The sequence below is a fragment of the Coenobita brevimanus genome, chromosome 71 (assembly GCF_032717465.1).
Source record: "Coenobita brevimanus isolate Jiangsu-jjx chromosome 71, ASM3271746v2, whole genome shotgun sequence".
NCBI lineage: Eukaryota > Metazoa > Arthropoda > Malacostraca > Decapoda > Coenobitidae > Coenobita > Coenobita brevimanus.
In genome coordinates this window covers 51,237,458-51,259,503 of record NC_137024.1, presented here as the reverse complement: position 1 = coordinate 51,259,503, position 22,046 = coordinate 51,237,458, and the positions used below count along the sequence as shown (strand labels likewise).

General features: G+C 46.6%; 1 protein-coding gene across 1 annotated transcript in view; it reads right to left on the bottom strand.

Annotated features, from left to right (window-relative positions):
- Vps13 (vacuolar protein sorting 13C) overlaps positions 1 to 22,046 on the bottom strand; it is a 1,164,731-nt gene that overhangs the window by 605,079 nt on the left and 537,606 nt on the right. The window contains exon 39 of the mRNA XM_080277871.1: positions 15,366 to 15,496. Coding sequence (XP_080133997.1) covers positions 15,366 to 15,496 — 131 coding nt within the window. The remainder of the gene's footprint in view (positions 1 to 15,365; positions 15,497 to 22,046) is intronic.

The window sequence follows — 22,046 nt, the reverse complement described above, 5'->3', positions numbered from 1 at the left end:
CATTAATATATGCAAATTCGGTGGTATCTCAGACTGCCACCACCAGCAGAGTAGGGCTGGCAGCACAGGGGCTTCCTGGTCGATATTAAGAAACTGTGCTGCTAGCCGCTGTTGTAAATACTATTCATGCTTGTCAGAGGAACAGTGCAGGTTCGGTCTTATATTTCACTAACATCCGTGGTCACAGTGCCAATTTAAATTCCGGTCACTTTTTTCTCCAGTCAGTATCCCCACTTGCCCTGTTCCTCAGAAAATCCTAAATCTCTCCCTCTATAGACATATCCCCATTTAGTTTTTTTGACCATCTCCTCATAAACTTATGTAACAAGGGTGGCACCAGTTGTTGCATCAAATCTGAGTTTGCAGCTGACACTATTTTGAACTTCAGCTAAATTATTGATTATTTACTGTATGAAATAATCATCATCATAATCATCTGGACCTCCTTTCCCACCTTAGGGCAGGGTGAGAAGTAGCAATGTCCAGACAGTCCAAATCTGCCCAATTCAATGGGCCATGCTTCCATTCACTCATCATTCAAGCCCCCGGAATCCTGGCTCTATAGCATACGCCAAAAACATTCACCACGTGCTGTAGCTTCACATAAACGTATCCATTTGAGTCAATCCGGATGCTGCCACGTTAAAAAGGGGTGCGCAATCCCTGATCAGGCACTTCTCCTCACAACATTCATCAAGCCAGCTCGATCTCTTGTCAGTTCCCTAGCCTCAAAAACTTCCAAACCTCTCTTCCTCACACACTCATCCAACATATCTCTCCACCTTCTCCTTGGCCTACCTTGCCTCCTCCTTCCTTCGGATTCGTTCAGATATACCTTTTTCACCACACTATTGTTATCCATTCTCTCCACATGACCATACCATCTCAGTACACTCTCTTCGATTCTGGTGTCCACTGACTTCCTCACTCCACATCATTCACTAATCACATTATTTTGTATCCTATCCTCCCTCTGTACTCCACATACATTCCTCAGCAGTCCCATCTCCACTGCTCTTACCCTTGACTTCTCATTTTCATGCCACACCATAGTCTCACATCCATATGTTAAAACTGGAACTAACACTCCCTCAAATAAGCCTCATGCAGCTGCAACACTCAAGCCTCTGTTTCTTATCAAGGCCTTCATTGCACCAGCTACTTTTCTTCCTTGTGCCACTCTACTTTCAACTTCTTTTGCACATTTTCCTCTCTTCTATATTACTGCGCCCAGGTATTTGAATTCTCTCAACAATTCCAGTCTCTCCATTCACTGTAATATCACACTAGGAGGCACCGTCTCTCTCAATAACCATCACTTTACTCTTTTCTACATTTACTCTCAAGGCACGATGCCCATAGACATCAGTAAAACTCTGCACTAGCCTACCAAATTCTTGTCCGGTACTTGCAAGTAGTACTGCATCATCAGCATACAACAAATTTGAGATATTCCATCCATCACCATTCATTACCAATGCCATCCCTTTCACCATTACTCATATTTTTACTTCTCTCATCACCCCATCCACATATATATTGAACAACCATGGGGACATCACACAACCTTGTCACACGCCCACAGCGATCGTGAACCTTTCACATAGATGCTCATTAACCCCTACAGATGCTTCACTACCATCACAAAAACTCTTGACAGCACCTAGCAGCTTACCATCTACACTGTACATGCGCAAAACTTTCCACAATCCTTCTCTGTCTACTTTGTCGTATGCTTTTTTCTAATGCCACAAACATCTTATGGTCCTTCTCAAAAGCCTTCTCTGCTATCTGTCTCACTGCAAATATTTGATCCACACATCCTCTGCCACTCCTGAAGCCACCCTGTTTACCAATCACTAGAACTTCTGATATCTCTCTTACTTTCTCTATAATAATTCTTCCATCTCTCTTACTTTCTCTATAATAATTCTTCCATATACCTTCCCTGCCACACTCAATAAACTTATGCCATGATAATTCTTGCACTCAATTCGCCCACTTTTACTTTTGTACAGGGGTACAATCAAAACCTTTTTCCACTCTGCTAGCACAGTTTCACTCATCCATGCCTTCTTACATATCTCCCACAAGAACTTCATTCCACTCTCTCCACTACAGCTAAGCGTCTCTACATACACCTCATCAACCCCAGCTGCTTTCCCATTTTTCAGCCGCTTCACAGCACTCTTCACCTGTGCGAGTGTCATGTCTCCTGGCACTGCATTCATTCTCTGCACACCCTTTTGGGGGTGTATGAAATAAATTAACTAATTATTACCAAACATATCTGTGTAGTTTATCACTCCCCCAACCCTTCCTCAGAACCTAGCATATCTGAATCCACATCCACACAGTTGGCTAACCTTAACCTCACCTTTAGCACTGAAATTACCATTTTGGTTGATTTTAAGGTTCATAATGTAGAATGCTTATTGCATTCTGCCAGGACTAACGATGCTGGTCTAGAGTAAGAGCTGTTTGCAGAATCGTTTAACCTCACGATTTTAGTAAAACAACCAACCAGAATACCTGATAATCCTGACCATAAAGCCTATCTCTTCAATCTATTCCTTACAAATATATCCAGATGAATACAGGATAGAGGTACTGTCACCACTTGGATCCCCGACCACAATCTCAACAAAATGTCATTAGTCAGTTCCCCCAAACCTCCCCATTCTGAACCTGCCAGGGCGACCAGATGGCACTTTGATGGGGCAGACTGGGATGGATTCAGAAATTATCTTGCTGATATTCCATAGCAGTCTTTCTTCTCCAGTGACATCAATTCTACCCAGTCTCGCATTAATGACTTAATACAAGCTGGAATGGAATTGTTCATACCAAGTCAACAGCTCACTAAAAGATGAAACTCCCCAAAATGGTTTGATAGCAACTGTGCCAGAGCAATGACCCAAAAGTCATTAGCATATAACTCTTACTTAAAATAAAAAACATCTGAACTGCTTAGTAAATTTAAAATTGATAGAAACCATGAAAACGCAGTAATAATTGTTCCTAAATCAAACTATCTTCACAACCAAACATCTGACTTATTACACAATCCTAATGTCTATCTATCTGTCTATTGCCAGACGCCTCAATCCCGTTCGGGGTGGCCACAAACAAATCGTCTCCACATCGCCCTGTCCCCTGCCATTTCACTGCCCTGCTACCAACTCACACCCCCCTCTCTCATATACCTCTCCACCCCATCCCTCCACCTCATCCTCAGCCTCCCCCTCCCTCTCCCCCCCTCCACCTCACTCATATACATTCTCTTCGTCAGTCTTTCACCCTCCATCCTCTCCACATGGCCAAACCATCTATCTATCTATCTATCTATAGCCCAACGCCCTAATCCCACAAAGGGTGGCCAAACCACCTCAGTGTATTCCTCCTAACGCTTCCTATCACATCCACATCAACACCACAACGCTCCTTTATATCCTTATTTGTCAGCCTGTCTCTCCATGTGACTCCACAGGCTCCTCTTATATAACTCATTTCCACTGCTCTCACTCTTGACTTGTGAGAGTCAAACTTCGCTTCCATATGTTACAGTTGGTATCACAATACTGTCATGTAGTAACTTTTTCACATCCATGCTCACTTCCCTGTTTCTTATCACTACTTTCAAGGAACCAGCAACCTTCCTTCCCTGCTGTACTCTTTCAAGCACTTCACCCTCCAAACCTCCATCCTTACTCATCACACTACCCAAGTACTTAACCCCTTAAACATGGATCGTCTCGTATGCGATGCTCGGCGAAAAGGACATAACGGCGGATCGTCGCATTTGTGATTCTAGTAAATTTTGAATAACCGCAGGAAAGCAGGCTCCAGCTGGTATTGTCTATCAGTACCACCACCCTTTAGCTACAATTAGCATACTTCACCTTTGTACTACTGACCTCAGTTGTTGCCAAGTATCGCGTTTCCCCCCCCCCCCCACGGCCCGGCCAGCCTGGCTGTGATACATGGCAGCGCTCTGAGCGCTCAGAACTGTAAATCTGCGCTCTCCTCTCACAAGCAGTTTATGCTAATAGGAAACGCTTGTTTCCCCAGTTGTAACACTAGCTTTTTTTCTCACGGTTTGCCCCTGTTTAGCGTCAGTTTACCGCAGGCTTTCGCTTGTTTCCCCAGTTGTAACACTTGCTTTTTTTCTCACAGTTTGCCCCTGTTTAGCGTCAGTTTACCGCAGGCTTTCAAAGTGACATTATGGTGAGTTCTAGCTCTTCCGAGTCAGTGCAAGCGGCCGAAAGGAACGAGAATAAAGTGGCGGGCGTAAGGCAGAATAAAAAGCGCGCCGTGGTGATCTTTTGGGAAGTAATATGATTGAAAATAATGTAGTATACATGTTTTTAGCTGCGAAAATGGAAATGTTTGTTGAGTGACGGGAAGACCGCCGCCGCGGTGCATGTCGGCCGTAGGCTCCGTTGATTTTAGCCTTACTTTCAGTGCTTATTGTACAAATACGGATTCCAAACTACCTTTACGTTGTAGTATAAAGTTTACTGTGACAGAATGAGGCTGTAGTAGAGGGGAAACCGGGCTGCTGGAGGTGTGAAAGTGAAGATTTGGCTACCCAACTTTGCAAGTCTCCACAAGTCCTTGGGTAGTCCACAAAGGCTCAACACCTGTCTCTGGAGAAAGCTGAATGTAAGTACTATCTGCCATACCAAGTATAATGTTCTAGAGATAATCTCTGATTTTTGGCTAATATTTTCCTACAGGTACTCAGACCGCGATACAACCCCGCCACTCGAGGGGGGGGGGGACTGTTCACTGCCGTGTTTAAGGGGTTAAACGTACTCACATTTTCCAATTCCTCACCATCCAACCTCGCTGTTCATTCACTAACTTCACCTCTCTCAAAAACCATCACTTTACTCTTCCCTACATTCACCTTTAGATTCCGTTTCTTACACACTCTCCCAAACTCATCCACCAAGCCTTGCAGCTCCCCTTCGTCTCAACAACACAGTATCATCTGGAAACAGCAGTACAAGGAGTTTCCAAACACTACCCTCTCTCACCAGGGCCACTCCAACATCCACTACCCTACCTTGTACCTCTTTTATTACCCCATCCATGTACAGATTGAACAACCATGAAGACATGACACATCCCTGTTTCAACCCAACCTTCATCGAGAAAAATTCACTCAGTTCACCATCCACACGCACTGCAGCCTTAGCACCATCGTACATACTCTTCACAGCATTCAGCAACTTCCCATCTACTCCATATATTCTTAATACTTTCCACAATCCTTGTCTATCCACCCTGTCATATGCTTTCTCCAAATCCATGAAAGCTGAATACAACTTCTTTCCCTTCTCTAGAAACTTTTCCACTAAAGATCTAAGAATGAATATCTGATCTACACAACCACTTCCCTTCCTAAAGCCTACCTATTCTTCTTCAACTAATTCCTCTGTTATTTCCCTAACTCTGTCAATAAGTATCCTACCATACACTTTTCCTATTACTGTATACTAAGAAGACGAATGCCCCTATGATTACCACACACTTCTTTTTCCCTTTTTCCTTTGTACAAGGGAATAATTATACCTGACTTCCAATCCTCCGGAACTCTACCTTCCTCCCAGGCCAATCTGCACATCTTTCACATCCATTCTACTACTATCTCTCCCCCATGCTTCAACATTTCACCACACACTCCATCAATTCCCGGGGCTTTCCCCATTTTAACTTTCTTCATTGCTTCCACAACTTCTATCCTACTGATTTCTTCCTGTCTTCTCACCTCCCTCCTTCTCCCAGCCACTTATACTCGCATCACTTCCATCCTCTATGTTCAACAATTCATTAAAGTGTTCTCTCCATCTGCTCACTTTTTCTCCCTTCTCCACTAGTAATCTATCATTTTTATCTTTCACTCCCCTGCTAACTTCACTTCCACCCTGTCTTACTCTCTTCACCTCTTTCCAGAACATTTTCTTACAGTCCCTAATGACAGTAGAATATTCTGGTCAACTCAGTTCTTTCAATAATAACGTTAACAAGTCATCAGATGAGATGGAGGGATAGGGTGGAGAGGTATATGAGAGAGGGGGGTGTGAGTTGGGAGCAGGGCAGTGAAATGGCGGGAGACACGGCGACGTGGAGGCGATTTGTTTGTGGCCACCCCAAACAGGATTGAGGAGTCTGGCAATAGATAGATAGAAGTCATCACCCATTCCCATACTAAAATCATCAGATGGTAACATTACAAATGACCCGCATCATAAAGCGAACATCCTTGCCAATACAATTGCTAGTAATTCTACTTTAGAGTAAGTCAACCAGAATGTCCCTGTACTAGAGCTTGACTCTCTCGAAATGGCTCCACTTAATCTACAGACTAGATATGTAAAATCCATCCTAGACAATTTACCAACCAACAAAGCTCCAGGTCCAGATGGAATTCTTCCCATTTTTTCCCGCCAGAACTTGCTCCAATTCTACTTAAATTTTTCAGACTACATGTATGTACTTCTTCATTTCCTGATTCTTGAAAAGAAGCCAATATCCACCCAATTCCGAAGAAAGAAAGTTCCTCCAACCCCTCTGATTACAGAACAGCTATCACATCTTCTCTTGGTAAAGTATTTGAGATTGTAATTAATAAGCACACAGTTAAACATCTGGAATCCAAGAACTTAAATAGTGATAGACAGTACTGTTTTCAACATGAATGATCCACTGTTGATAAACTCAATCTCCTGATTCATACCATCCATCAGTCAACTGACCAACAGGGAAAAACTAATGCAGTGGCCATTCAGTAGCCCTTAATATTTCTAAAGCTTTCGACAGAGTGTGGCTGCATTCCCTGCTTTCCAAACTACCTTGCTATGGCCTTAAGTGTTTTGTTCCTTTGATTTCTTTATATTTCAGTGACAGAAAGATATGAGTTAAAGTAAATGATGCATATTCCAGTTTCCACTTGATTAATGCTGGTGTGCCACAAGGACCTGTTCTGGATTCAACCCTATTGCTAATTAATATTAAAGATCTTACATCAGTCACGTATAAGCCCACCCATTCGTGTGCAGATGACTCAACACTTCACAACTCAATCACACTTAAACAACCATTCACAAAGCTCAATATCTCTAACTCACAACTCAGTACCGGTACAGCAATTTCCATAATCAAGACTTATCTAAGATCACTGAATGGGGACATTATAACACTGTCTCATTTAATGCTAATAAAATTAAATATATACAATTTACTAATAGACAGATATTGCTTGATTCCTATACAGGGAATCCTCAACTTATGAAAATAATTGGCTTCTCAAGGTTTTTGGCAAGTCGTTATTTTTCGTGTCTTTTTTTCTCTTAAACTTCTAGTAGCCCTATTTTCATGCATGTATGGATAATAAAAACAATCATAAATGCAGACTAGGATATACATACGTATTCTCTACTGTACTGCATAAGAAAAGTTCCTTGTCCTTTAAAATTGTTCCTCCTGTTGAGGGATTCAGTGTCAACACACGTGCCACATCACTCAGCCTCTCTTCTCTCTCGTAATTATGTTGTGCTAAGTCTGTTCTTCACTCTGCTAAAAATAATTTCATCTGTACTAAATGCTCTCAACTCTCCAACTCGAATTCTTCTCGTTCCTTCTGGCACCTTGCCAAAAACCTTTCTAACAACTTTACCTCATCATCCTTCCATCCTCTTTTCTACTCTGATGGCTCTGTAGCTATTTCTTCTACTGATAAAGCAGATCTCTTTGCTCAGACTTTCTCCTCCAATTCCACCTTAGACGATTCCGGTGCTCTTCCTCCATTACTTTCCCCCTCTGACTTCCTCATGGCTGACATTAAAATTTCTTCAGCTGATGTATTTTCTGCCATCACAGGCCTCAGTACTAATAAGGCATATGGGCCTGATGGATTCCTCCTGTTGTTCTCAAGAACTGTGCTTCTGTGCTTACACCCTGCCTAGGCAAACTCTTTCGCCTTTGTCTATCAACTTGTACCTGTCCTTCTTGCTGGAAGTTTGCTCTCATTCAGTAAGTCCCAAAGAAGGGTGACCATTCCCAACCCTCTATCTATCGTCCAATTGCTTTAACATCCTGTATCTCAAAAGTTATCAAGTCAATTCTTAATAGAAAAATTTTAAAGCATCTTTTCTAGCACAACCTTCTTTCTGATCTTCAGTATGGGTTCTGTCATGGGCACTCCACTGGCGATCTTCTCACCTACCTTTCTGACTCCTGGTCATCCTCCTTTTGGGACTTTGGCAAAAGCTTTGCTATTGCACTAGACATCTCAAAGGCTTTCGATCGAGTCTGGCATAAATCTTTAATTTCCAAACTGCCCTCTTATGGTTTCTATCCTTCTATCTGTGCCTTCATCTCTAGTTTCCTTTCTGGTCGTTCTATAGCCGCTGTTGTAGACGGAGATCGTTCTTCTCCTAGATCTATTAACAGTGGTGTTCCTCAGGGCTCTGTCCTATCACCAACTCTCTTCCTTTTATTCATCAATGATCTTCTAAGCTGTATATCAAACCCTATCCATTCATAAGCTGATGACTCTACCCTTCACCTTTCCATTTGGTTCCCGCAACGTTCATCTAAGCAATTACTTCAACTAACAAGGGATGAGGCTATGGCACACCTAATATCTGACTTGGCTCGTATCTCTGACTGGGGTAAAAATAACCTGGTTGTTTTTAATGCATCAAAGACTCAGTTTTTACACCTATCAACCCAACAAAATCTTCCACAGATATACCCACTAATGTTTAATAATATTCAGCTTAATCCTGTATCATCCTTTAACATGCTTGGGGTTTCATTTACTCAAGACTTATCTTGGAAAGATCATATTACATCTCTTGTAAAATCTGCTTCCAAGAGACTAGGTGTGCTAAGCCAACTCCGTGCCTTCTTTACCTCTGCACAACTGTTGACTATACAGAGGTTTTATCCACCCCTGTGTGAAGTATAACTTGCATGTGTGGGGAGGCTCCCCACATACAGCTCTTCTCAATAGGGTGGAGTCAAAGACTTTTCGTCTCATTAACTCTCCTCCTCTTACTGACTCCTTTCAACCTCTGTCCTTCGCCGCACTGTTGCATCTTTATCTCTTTTCTATTGTTACTTCAATGGTCACTGCTCCTCTGAACTGTCTGCATGCATTCCTCCACCTCTACGACAGGCGCGTAGCACCCGTCTAGCAGCAAATTCTCATCCTTTTTCTGTCCAACTCTCTAATGCAAGAGTTACACGTTACTCCCACTCCTTCATTTATGCAACAGGTCAACTCTGGAACTGTCTCCCTCTGTCTGTATTCCCTGCTTCCTATGATATCTAGTTTTTCACATGCAGAGTGTCCAGGCATCTCAAAATGATCAGATCTTGAATCTGGCTCTCTCTTGTATTTTGTCTTTCTCTTGGAAGGAACAATAATTGCGGGCTCGCGGCCTTTGATTCCTTCTTCCTCACATAAAAAAAAAAAAAAAAAATTGGTTTCCATTGTAAATGCATGCCGTTTTCTCCTGTTACCATCACCACTTTCACTACTTTTCCATTTCTGAGACATTTTGGGGAAAACAGTCAAGTCTAAATGACAAAAATCACAGCTGATGTTATTTGTGCTGATAACAATAATGTTCTGGGCTTTCAAGCAGGAGGAAGGCACGAGCGCACAGTCGGCATCTGGTAAGGACCACGGACTTGTACTTGATGGATGGCTTAAATCGGTAAATTACATTTTTTCTTTTACTTTTTTACCCAGAAAATTATTTCTTTTGTACCCGTGGATTTTTCATAAGTAGGTACTTTGTAAGTAGAGGTCTGGCTGTATTACCTTCAATGCTACCAATATTCCTGTCTCTAAAGGTACGGTAATCCCTCGACTGTCCGATGTAACAGAGCCAAGGGCATGTCTGGGTAGTGTCTCTGTCTGGATAGTGGACTTTCCCCCTGGCTCCCATTTGTAAATACCCTAACTTTGAAAGCCAGTGTAAAAGGCCACTACAGTACATCATACAACACTTGTTCCTGTTGTTTAACACTACTCCACCTGGTCAAGCAGACCTAATAATGGAGTAGGCACACAAAACCTAATGGCAAAACGGAATAAAATCATGGTACAGTACAGTATGCTAGAATAAAACCAATGTCAACACTCATGATTTGACCATCCCCTATCAATATTACCTGGGATCTCCTGCTTCTAAAGAGTCAGCATTACCCTCTTCCTTTTCCCTGGTGAAGGGACCATCACCACACACCCTAGGAAGTGACATGCAAGGAACAGCAAGGCCAGACGCATGTAGGGAACAACTACAAAAATCACCATGTGCACAGCTATAACAACCATTTACATCGCCATGTGAGAACTGAAAGCAAGAAAGGGGGGTCTCTGGCAGACACTGGGTAAACTAATCAGCCAGACATGGTGGAACCACCAGGATATTCCTGCCCCTCCAAGTGGAAATTTTTTGTGCGACCATAATTTCCAAACAGACGCAAGCATTCTGTCTGGACAGTGGGAAAAAAATGTACGAATAATGGTTTGGACCACTCAAACTGCAGAGTCCGGGTAATGGATTGTCCAGTTAGTGGATGTGCGGATAATCAAGAGATTACTGTATTAAAATTCTTGGTGTTTCACAAAACAATGCCCTCGGCTGGACCTCTCATGTTAGATCACTTGCTAAAACCACTTCAAAGAAATTTGGATTACTGTACAGAGTCCGGAACTTCTTCACTGAGGAGCAGCTACCTATAATTTGTGGGTGTGATAGGAGGCGTTAGGAGAAACATACTGAGGTGGTTTGGCCATATGGAGAGGATGGAGAGCAAGAGACTGATGAGAAGGGTGTATGTGAGTGAGGTGGAGGGGGAGAGAGGGAGGGGAAGGCCAAGGATGAGATGGAGGGATGGAGTGGAGAGATATATGAGAGAGGGGGGTGTTAACTGGGAGAAGGGCAGTGAAATGACAGGGGACAGGGTGGCATGGAGGCAATTTGTTTGTGGCCACCCCGTATAAGGGATTAAGGCTTCTGGCAATAGATAGATAGATAGATAAAGTTTCAAAAGACAGATGGGAATGAGGTGCCACGAAATGAGCTATACAGACATGGAAGATACAACTATGGGAAAGCAAACTTTACAGGTCTGAGGAAATTTTTCGAAGATGTGGATTGGAGAGAATTCAGAGAAACAAGAAAGAGGCAGCAGTGGGATATTTTTCCAGGCTTTTTCAACTCGCGTGTGGAAAAACATGTGCCAAGAGTACGTTGGATAGAGAAGTGGAAAAAGTGTTGGTTCAACAGAATGTCTGCAATAGCAGAAAGTGAAAGTGACGTGGCATGGAACAAATGGAAAAAGAGAGGTAACAGCAGAACAAAGGATGAATACAAAAGAACTAGAAATGAATATACAAGATATAAACGTGGAAGTGTGGGAAGTGTAGAAATTACTAGAAACTCAAGATGTGAGGAAGGTCTCAGGGCCTGACAGGATCTCTAACTGGATACTAAAGGAATGCAGAGAACAACTGGTGGATAAGACTCACAGATTATTTGTGTGTTCTTTGGAAGAAGGGAAAGTGCCTCAGGAATGGAAGAGGGCCACTGTGATGCCAATTTACAAAGGAGGAAATAAGAAAGAACCTCTGAATTACAGACCTGTGGATTTACCCTTGAGCCCCTGTACCCCATACCATCTCTCCACTTCCTAAATTTTTCCTCCACCTCCCTTTCATTCTCTGCAATCAACACCAAATCATCAGCATACAGCATCTCGCATGGGAGTCCAATTCTGAAGTCATGTGAGAGGGCTTCAAGTACCATGATAAACAACATGGGACTCAAAACTGACCCCTGATGCACACCAACATTCACGGAAAACTCATCACTCAAATTTCCATTCACTCTTACCTGGATGCGAGCTCCCACATACATGCCATGACCACCCTAACCAGCCACTCCTCCATCCTAAGCTTTCTCATTGCCCACTTCACCACCTCTCTAGGGACTCTGTCAAAGGCCTTTTCCAAATCAACAAAAACAAAATACAGACCCCTTTTCTTTCCAATATATTTTTCCTGAAGCTGTCAAATAACGAATATGGCATCAGTGGTCCCCCTGCCTGGCATAAACCCAAACTGCATCTCATCTAATATTCACTCTGCTCACGCCTTCTAGAACTTTCTCCATTACCTTCATTTTCTGATCTGAAAGCTTTACACCTCTATAATTTCCTCTTTCCAGGGCATCACCCTTCCCTTTGTACACATTTACAATTACAGGTACACTCTTCAGCCAATCATCTGGGACAACACACTCATACATAAATCCTATTTATTAGGTCAGTGACTAACCTCACTCCTATATCTCCTGAGGCCTTCAACATTTCGGCAGTCAACCCAGACACACCTGCTGTCTTCCTCATCTGCATCCCGCCTATTGCCTCACTCACAGTAGCAGCATCAATCAAAGGCTAAGGGCCAAACACTGGATCTGCTGGCTCCAAACCTTCCCTGTCCCAGTCAAACTCCTCATTCAACAACCAGCTATCCTGCTCTCTCCATGCATCTTTAATATCCCCATTGTTCATCACTACCCTTCCTTGATCACTGTTCACACACTGCACACCTATAATATCCCTATTATCCTTCTTCATCTCATTGGCCACCTTAAAAATCATATTTTTCCTTTCCACATGATTTAGGTTATCAAGTAAGTCTCTGTGACTCAGACTTCACCCTGTATACCTCTATTCTAGCCCTACCCTTAGCAGCCAAGTATTCCTCTTTGTTACCACCCTTCTTCCATTCCTGGAAAAGCCTTCTTTTCTCCATAACTGCAGCTTCTACACCCTCATCCCACCACCAAGTTACCTAATGTCTTAGCTTGTCCAACCAAAAACTGCATCAGTAACTCTCAAGAGGTTGTTCTTGAGGGCTCTGTACTGTTCATTAACACCTCTGTCTAAGGCTCCCTGTTCAGCCACCACTCTCCTCATCTCTTTAAAGAAGGCATCCTTTACTGCTTGGTTTTCCAGCTTCCATATTTTCCTCCTAGGTACATAAGTCCTCTTTTTTTTGTCACTCGTTCTTTAAGCACCATGTCACAAATCAAAAGTTTGTGCTGCTGCACACACTCCTCACTTCCTATAACTTTAACATCCCTCACTAACCTCCTATCAGCCCTCCTGACCAGAAAATAATCTATCTGACTGCTATTTTCCCCAGACTTGTACATACTCAACCTACTCTCTCTTTTCCTAAAATGTGTGTTGCACATAATCATGTTCATTGCCTCCCCAAACTCGAGTATCCTTTCCCCTTCTGCATTTCTTATACCACATGTGCATCCCCCATGTACCCCATAAACTTGAGCTGCTTTCTACATGACCATTTAAGTCCCCTCCCAAAACCACTCTCTCATCATCCCCCATACCACCTACTACACGTATTAAGTCATCTCAAAATCTGTTTTTGTCTACCTCATCCAAGCCTGCCTGTGGAACATATGCCGATATAATTGCACCTGCCTGTGGAACATATGCCGATATAATTGCAGTCATCATTCCACTGAACAAAATTTTCACTACCAATATCCTATCGCTTACTCTTATAACATTCATAACAGATTCCACCTATTTCTCAGCAACCAACACACCCACATCCCCATATCCATCTGTCCCCCTCCCCCCTGCCAAAACAACTTATAGTAGCAATCCTTCCCAACAATCTTTTTGGCTGATCCACCCCTGTACCAGACTTCCTGCAAACATGCCAAGTCCACCCACCTCCTACGGAAAGCCTGAACAACTTCCCCTTGTCTTCCCCTCAAACGTCCTACATTCCATGAACCCACTCTCATCCCCCTGGACAATTCAATGTCCTCAGGCTTGCTTTGAAGCTTATTCTTGTATTTAGTCATAGTTGGTAATTTAGCCCCAATAATGTTTCTGATATATGGAAATGATTTGCCAGAGCATTTGAATAGTTACATGAGTATGTTTGCAGATGATGCAAAAATTATGAAACATATTAAATGTATTGATAGTTGTAAAAAACTGCAAGAGGACTTGAACGAACTCCACAGCTGGAGCCAGACTTAGAAAACGGATTTCAATGCCAAGAAGTGTTATGTATTAGAAATGGGAATGAGTGAAAAAAGACTGCACTGGACATATAAAATGGGCAATGAGATAAATAGTAAAAGAAAAAATGAGAAGGACTTGGGAGTGATTACTCAGGATGACCTGACACCAGAAAAGCATATAAACAAAATCATTGGAGGAACTTATGGATTACTGACCAACATGAGAGTGGCTTTTAATTATATGGATGAGGAAATGCTGAGGAAGCTGATAGTGACCATGATAAGAGCAAGACTAGATTATGCAGCTGTGGTATGGTCACCTCATTTGAAGAAGCATGTTGATGAACTAGAAAGGGTTTAACGGATGGCAACGAGGATGATACCATGCTTAAGGGAACTCACCTACAAGGAGAGATTGGAAAAACTGAAGTTGCCAACACTACATGAGAGAAGGGAAAGAGGTGACTTGATCACGATATTTTGAAATGTAAGTGAACTGCAAAGGGTGGATAGAGAGGATCTTTTTGTGTTGGATGATGGAAGAACAAGAGGTCATGACTTCAAGTTGAGGAAAAGTAGATGTCTTAATGATCTTAAAAGGCTTAGTTTCCCAAACAGAAGCATAAGTATGTGGAATGACTCAGATGAAGTGGTGGTGCAGGCAAAAAACATTCATGTGTTTAAAACTAGACTAGATAAATGTAGATATGACGACAGGACAACACAAGCTTAGCTCAATTTCTGTATACTACAAATAGGTAAATACACACAAACAAAAATGCAGTTGGAGTTTACAATAACTCATTATTTGTACAAAGCCTCTGCAATGAATGCTCGCTGAAACAAACACCTCAAATTTCTTCAGGCAACCATCTCGAAGCAGTAAAAAAGATGAGATTTTCAAAATATTGGTTTTCACTCTCATTTATGAACTGTGACATGTCTGGTAGTAAAGACATCATCAATGTAAGCATTAATCCCTTCAATACAAAGGAAACTTTTAAACTTCATTTTTGCTACCACCACATAATCCAGCTTAGGTGTGAAAAGGGCAACTGTAGGGAAAGAGTTATTGTATACTGTTTCTAATTTCTCCATTAAGGAGTTTCTCTTAAGATGAATTAAACTGCCAGGTCATAGCAAGAATTAATAAAAATGATACCATAGTGAAAGAGCTGATGTATATCCTGTATAAAATACTGAGACAGACAATGGTAACATAGGACAATGGTTTCAGACATATAAGATGTACAGGACTGTGAGACTCACCGCAGCATGGGCACCTCCAGTGAGAAGTGATAGTGTAACAGCTTCTATGGTGAAAGAGAATCTTATCTTGGTAAAGATGTGTCCATGTGCAGCCAATTCTCTTTCAACTTCGCGTTCACGTTCCCCAGCACCTGCAGAAAAAGTATATTCACGGACATCATGACTCAAACACAAAATAATGAGGCAGGTATAAGCCTAGAAAAATCTTGGTTTTAACAATGACTTTAAAATTAACACAATTCATGGTTCAGAGGAGTAAATGGGTTCACATTTCAACAAAATGATGTCACAGGACTAAAATACTGCTGGTTTTCTTAGTGTCTGAAGTCCCTAAAAAAAGATTTTTCTTGGTTTATAACATGAATTGGGAGGCACCTTTAGGAAGTGGCTTTTAGTCACTTACCTCAACACCCATGTATTATGGTATTACTGGTATTTGGATGAAATTATCTCAGACTCGGAGAGCTGAGTGGATGGAGCAATGCTTTTTGTCTCCAGTTTATAATGCCTCATAAGGCTTGATGACCTTCCTCCAAGGTCACCAATACCTGTCTGCTTATTCAAATTGAGTGTCATGTGACAAAGTTCTTGAACTCTTCTGGTTGGAAGTATTTGGGAAAGCCACCTTTCATGGCAAACAAGTCAAGCCACCGCTTCCTGCAAGTATGGCCTCAGAACAACACGGAGGGAGAGGGGGCAGGGCTTCCTTGGGTTGGTTCAAAATAACTAGATGTCTTCATATTCACTTGCCATTTGTGATTTTTTTTACCTTCAAAAATTTCCTTTTCACTCAATATTCCCTTTCTGGAGGCATGTTTTGGTCATACAATTAGCCAAGATGATGATGATGATGGTGATGATGATGATGATGATGATGAGGAGGAGGAGGAGAGGAGAGGAAGGGAAGGAAAGGGAGGGGAGGGGAGGGGAGGGGAGGGGAGGGGAGAGGAGAGGAGAGGAGAGGAGAGGAGAGGTGGAGGGGAGGGGAGGGGAGGGGAGGGAGGAAAAAGAAGAATGGTAGGGGGAAGGGGGGGAGGGGGAGGAGGGGAGGGGAGAATGCAAGAAGGGGAGGGGAGAATGCAAGGAGGGGAGGGGAGAATGCAAGGAGTGGAGGGGAGGGGAGAATACAAGGAGGGGAGGGGAATGGAGAATGCAAGGAGGAGAGGAGAGGGGATTATGCAAGGAGGGGAAGGGAGAATGCAAGGAGGGGAGTGGAAAATGCAAGGAGGGGAGAGGAGAGGAGAATGCAGGGAGGGGAGGGGAGAGGAGAATGCAAGGAGGGGAGGGGAGAGGAGAATGCAAGGAGGGGAGGGGAGAATGCAAGAAGGGGAGGGGAGAATGCAAAGAGGGGAGGGGAGAATGCAAAGAGGGGAGGGGAGGGGAGAATGCAAGGAGTGGAGGGGAGGGGAGAATGCAAGGAGGGGAGGGGAGGGGAGACTGCAAGGATGGGAGGGGAGGGGAAATGCAAGAAGGAGAGGGGAGAATGCAAGGAGGGGATTGGAGAATGCAAGAAGGAGAGTGGAGAATGCAAGGAGGGGAGGGGAGAATGCAAGGAGGGGAAGGGAGGGAAGAATGAAAGGAGGGGAGGGGAGAATGCAAGGAGGGGAGGGGAGAATGCAAGGAGGGGAGGGGAGAATGCAAGGAGGGGATTGGAGAATGCAAGAAGGAGAGTGGAGAATGCAAGGAGGGGAGGGGAGAATGCAAGGAGGGGAAGGGAGGGAAGAATGCAAGGAGGGGAGGGGAGAATGCAAGGAGGGGAGGGGAGAATGCAAGGAGGGGAGGGGAGAATGCAAGGAGGGGAGTGGAGAATGCAAGGAGGGGAGTGGAGCATGCATGGAGGGGAGAATGCAAGGAGGGGAGGGGAGGGGAGAATGCAAGGAGGGGAGGGGAGGGGAGAATGCAAGGAGGGGAGGGGAGGGGAGAATGCAAGGAGGGGAGGGGAGGGGAGAATGCAAGGAGGGGAGGGGAGGGGAGAATGCAAGGAGGGGAGGGGAGGGGAGAAGGCAAGGAGGGGAGGGGAGAAGGCAAGGAGGGGAGGGGAGAATGCAAGAAGGGAAGAGGAGGGGAGAATGCAAGAAGGGGAGGGGAGAATGCAAGGAGGGGAGGGGAGAATGCAAGAAGGGAAGAGGAGGGGAGAATGCAAGAAGGGGAGGGAAGAATGCAAGGAAAGGAGGGGAGAATGCAAGGAGGGGAGGGGAGAATGCAAGGAGGGGAGGGGAGGGGAGAATGCAGGGAGGGGAGGGGAGAATGCAAGGAGGGGAGGGGAGGGGAGAATGCAAGTTGGGGAGGGGAGGGGAGAATGCAAGTTGGGGAGGGGAGGGGAGAATGCAAGGAGGGGAGGAGAGGGGAGAATGCAAGCAGGGGAGGGGAGGGCAGGGAAGAATGCAAGGAGGGGAGGGGAGAATGCAAGGAGGGGAGGGGAGAGGAGAATGCAAGGAGGGGAGGGGAGAGGAGAATGCAAGGAGGGGAGGGCAGGGAAGAATGCAAGGAGGGGAGGGGAGAATGCAAGGGGGGGAGGGGAGGGGAGAGGAGAATGCAAGGAGGGGAGGGGAGAGGAGAATGAAAGAAGGGGAGGGGAGAATGCAAGAAGGGGAGGGGAGAATGCAAGAAGGGGAGGGGAGGGGAGAATGCAAGAAGGGAAGGGGAGAATGCAAGGAGGGAAGGGGAGGGGAGAATGCAAGGAGGGAAGGGGAGGGGAGAATGCAAGGAGGGAAGGGGAGGGGAGAATGCAAGGAGGGGAGGGGAGGGGAGAATGCAAGGAGGGGAGGGGAGGGGAGAATGCAAGGAGGGGAGGGGAGAATGCAAGGAGGGGAGGGGAGGGGAGAATGCAAGGAGGGGAGGGGAGAATGCAAGGAGGGGAGGGGAGGGGAGAATGCAAGGAGGGGAGGGGAGGGGAGAATGCAAGGAGGGGAGGGGAGGGGAGAATGCAAGGAGGGGAGGAGAGGGGAGAATGCAAGGAGGGGAGGAGAGGGGAGAATGCAAGGAGGGGAGGAGAGGGGAGTATGCAAGGAGGGGAGGGGAGAATGCAAGGAGGGGAGGGGAGGGGAGAATGCAAGGAGGGGAGGAGAGGAGAGAATGCAAGGAGGGGAGGAGAGGGGAGAATGCAAAGAGGAGAGGGGAGAATGCAAAGAGGGGAGGGGAGGGGAAAATGCAAGGAGGGGAGGGGAGAATGTGAAGAAGGGAATGGAGGGAAGAATGAAAGGAGGGGAGTGGAGAATGTGGGGAGGGGAGTTGAGAATGTGAGGAGGGGAGTGAAGAATGTGGGGAGGGGAGTTGAGAATGTGAGGAGGGGAGTGAAGAATGTGGGGAGGGGAGTTGAGAATGTGGGGAGGGGAGTGAAGAATGTGGGGAGGGGAGTGAAGAATGTGGGGAGGGGAGGGGAGAATGTGGGGAGGGGAGTTGAGAATGTGGGGAGGGGAGTGAAGAATGTGGGGAGGGGAGTGAAGAATGTGGGGAGGAGAGGGGAGAATGTGGGGAGGGGAGGGGAGAATGTGGGGAGGGGAGGGGAGAATGTGGGGAGGGGAGTGAAGAATGTGGGGAGGGGAGTGAAGAATGTGGGGAGGGGAGTGAAGAATGTGGGGAGGGGAGTGAAGAATGTGGGGAGGGGAGTGAAGAATGTGGGGAGGGGAGTTGAGAATGTGGGGAGGGGAGTTGAGAATGTGGGGAGGGGAGTGGAGAATGTGGGGAGGGGAGTTGAGAATGTGGGGAGGGGAGTGAAGAATGTGGGGAGGGGAGTGAAGAACGTGGGGAGGGGAGGGGAGAATGTGGGGAGGGGAGGGGAGAATGTGGGGAGGGGAGGGGAGAACGTGAGGAGGGGAGGGGAGAACGTGGGGAGGGGAGGGGAGAATGTGGGGAGGGGAGGGGAGAATGTGGGGAGGGGAGGGGAGAACGTGAGGAGGGGAGGGGAGAACGTGGGGAGGGGAGTGCAGAATGTGGGGAGGGGAGGGGAGAATGTGGGGAGGGGAGAGGAGAATGTGGGAGGGGAGAGGAGAATGTGGGAGGGGAGTGCAGAATGTGGGAAGTGGAGGGGAGAATGTGAGGAAGGGAGGGTAGAATGCGAGGAGGGGAGGGGAGGGTAGAATGCGAGGAGGGGAGGGGAGGGGAGAATGCGAGTTGGGGAGGGGAGGGGAGAATGCGAGGAGGGGAGGGGAGGGGAGAATGCGAGGAGGGGAGGGGAGGGGAGAATGCAAGGAGGGAAGGGGAGGGAAGAATGCGAAGAAGGAAGGAAAGAATGCAAAGAGGGGAGGGGAGAAGGCAAGGAGGGGAGGGGAGAATAAGAAGAGGAGAGTGAAGAATGTGGGTAGGGGAGGAGAGAATGTGGGAAGGGGAGGGGAGAATGTGAGGAGGTGAGGGGAAAATGGAAGGAGGGGAGGGGAGGGGAGGACAGAATGTGAGGAGGTGAGGGAAGAATGCACGGAGGGGAGGGGAGAATGCAAGGAGGAGAGGGGCGAATGAAAGGAGGGGAGGGGAGGGGCGAATGAAAGGAGGGGAGGGGAGGGGCGAATGAAAGGAGGGAAGGGGAGGGGAGAATGCAAGGAGGGGAGGGGAGGGGAGAAGGCAAGGAGGGGAGGGGAGGGGAGAAGGCAAGGAGGGGAGGGGAGGGGAGAAGGCAAGGAGGGGAGGGGAGAATGCGAGGAGGGGAGGGAAGGGGGGAATGTGAGGAGGGGAGGGGGGAATGTGAGGAAAGGAGGGGAGAAAGCGAGGAGGGGTGGGGAGAATGCGAGGAGGGGAAGGGAGGGGAGAATGCAAGGAGGGGAAGGGAGGGGAGAATGCAAGGAGAGGAGGGGAGAATGCAAGGAGAGGAGGGGAGAATGAAAGGAGGGGAGGGGAGAATGCATGGAAGTGGGGGTAGAATGCGAGGAGGGGAGGGGAGGGGAGGGGAATATGCATGGAGGGGAGGGAAATATGCGTGGAGGAGAGGGAAATATGCGTGGAGGGGAGGGGAATATGCGTGGAGGGGAGGGGAATATGCGTGGAGGGGAGGGGAGAAAGCGAGGAGGGGAGGGGAGAAAGCGAGGAGGGGAGGGGAGAACGCGAGGAGGAGAGGGGAGAATGCAAGGGGAGGATGGAAGGGAGGGTAAGGAGGAGGAGAGGAGGGAGAGGGGAAGGAGGGGAGGGGAGAATGTAAGGAGGGGAATGGAGAATGTGAGGAGGAGAGGGGAGAATGTGATGAGGGGAGGGGAGAATGTGATGAGGGGAGGGGAGAATGTGATGAGGGGAGGGGAGAATGCAAGGAGGGGAGGGGAGGGGAGGGGAGAATGCAAGAAGGGGAGGGAAGAGAGGGCAAGGAGGAGGAGAGGAGGGAGAGGGGAAGGAGGGGAGGGGTGAATGTGAGGAGGGAGGGGAGAATGTGAAGAGGAGAGGGGAGAATGTGAAGAGGAGAGGGGAGAATGTGATGAGGGGAGGGGAGAATGCAATGAGGGGAGGGAAGAATGCGATGAGGGGAGAAGAGGGGAGGGAAGAGAGAGTGAGGAGGAGAGAGGAGGGAGAGGGGAAGGAGGGAAGGAAGGGGAAGGAAAGGAAGGACAGGAAGGGGAGGGGACGGAAGGAGAGGGGAGGGGAGGGGAGGGGAGGAGAGGAAGTGGAGGAGAGGGGAGGAGTGGGGAGGAAGGGAGGTGGAGGAGAGGGGAGGTAGAGGAAAGGGGAGGGGAGAAGGGGAGGGGAGAAGAGGAGGGGAGGGGAGGGGAGAAGAGGAGGGGAGGGGAGGGGAAAAGAGGGGAGGGGAGAAGAAGAGGGGAGGGGAGGGGAGGGTGACAAGGAGGAGAGGAGGGAGAGGGGAAGGAGGGGAGAGAGGGGGAGGAGAGGAGGGGGAGGGGAGGGAGGGGGAGGAGAGGAAGGGGAGGGGAGGGAGGGGGAGGAGAAGAAGGGGAGTGGAGGGGAGGAAGGTGGAGAGGGGAGGAGAGAAGGGGAGGGGAGGGGAGGGGAGGGGAGTAGAGGAGAGGAGAGGAGAGGAGAGGAGAGGAGAGAAGAGGAGAGGAGAGAAGAGGAGAGGAGAGGAGAGGAAAGGAGGGGAGGAGAGGAAAGGAGGGGAGGAGAGAAAAGGAAGGGAGGAGAGGAAAGGAGGGGAGGGGAGAGTAGGGGAGGGGAGAGTAGGGGAGGGGAGAGTAGGGGAGGGGAGAATGCAAGGAAGGGAGGAGGAGGAGGAGGAGGAGGAGGGGAAGGGGGTAGGGGAGGACTCTGACATCAAACACCGACTATAACAGTTTTACTGCTTCCAGCAAGTTGACTGGGGCATGACTGGCATTGAAGTACTGTGTTACATAACATCAATTATTATATGTGAAGCTAAAATTTTAGTATGAGAATGTGCTGTATGTCCTGGTACATAAAGTTACTGAGGGTTGCACCCAGTTAAAGAATGTCAGCATTGTAGTGCTCATCCACCTCTAGTCACTGTATGGTCATCTCATGCCCTTTAAGGATAACACTAAAGAAGAGAAATGCTTAGTGCAAAGAAAATAAACTGAATGAAATGTCATCTCAGGAGTTGTACAAAAAAAAAAAAACTCCAACAATTTTTAGGACAAAAATTACAAAACAAATATTACACATGAGGTACTATACAGCATAATACAGATCACCCTCCTGAATGCTAATGGAACAGTTTACAGCAACAACAAAAACAGTACTAATACAAATTATAATAACAATGATGACGATGGTGATAATAATAAAGTAGAA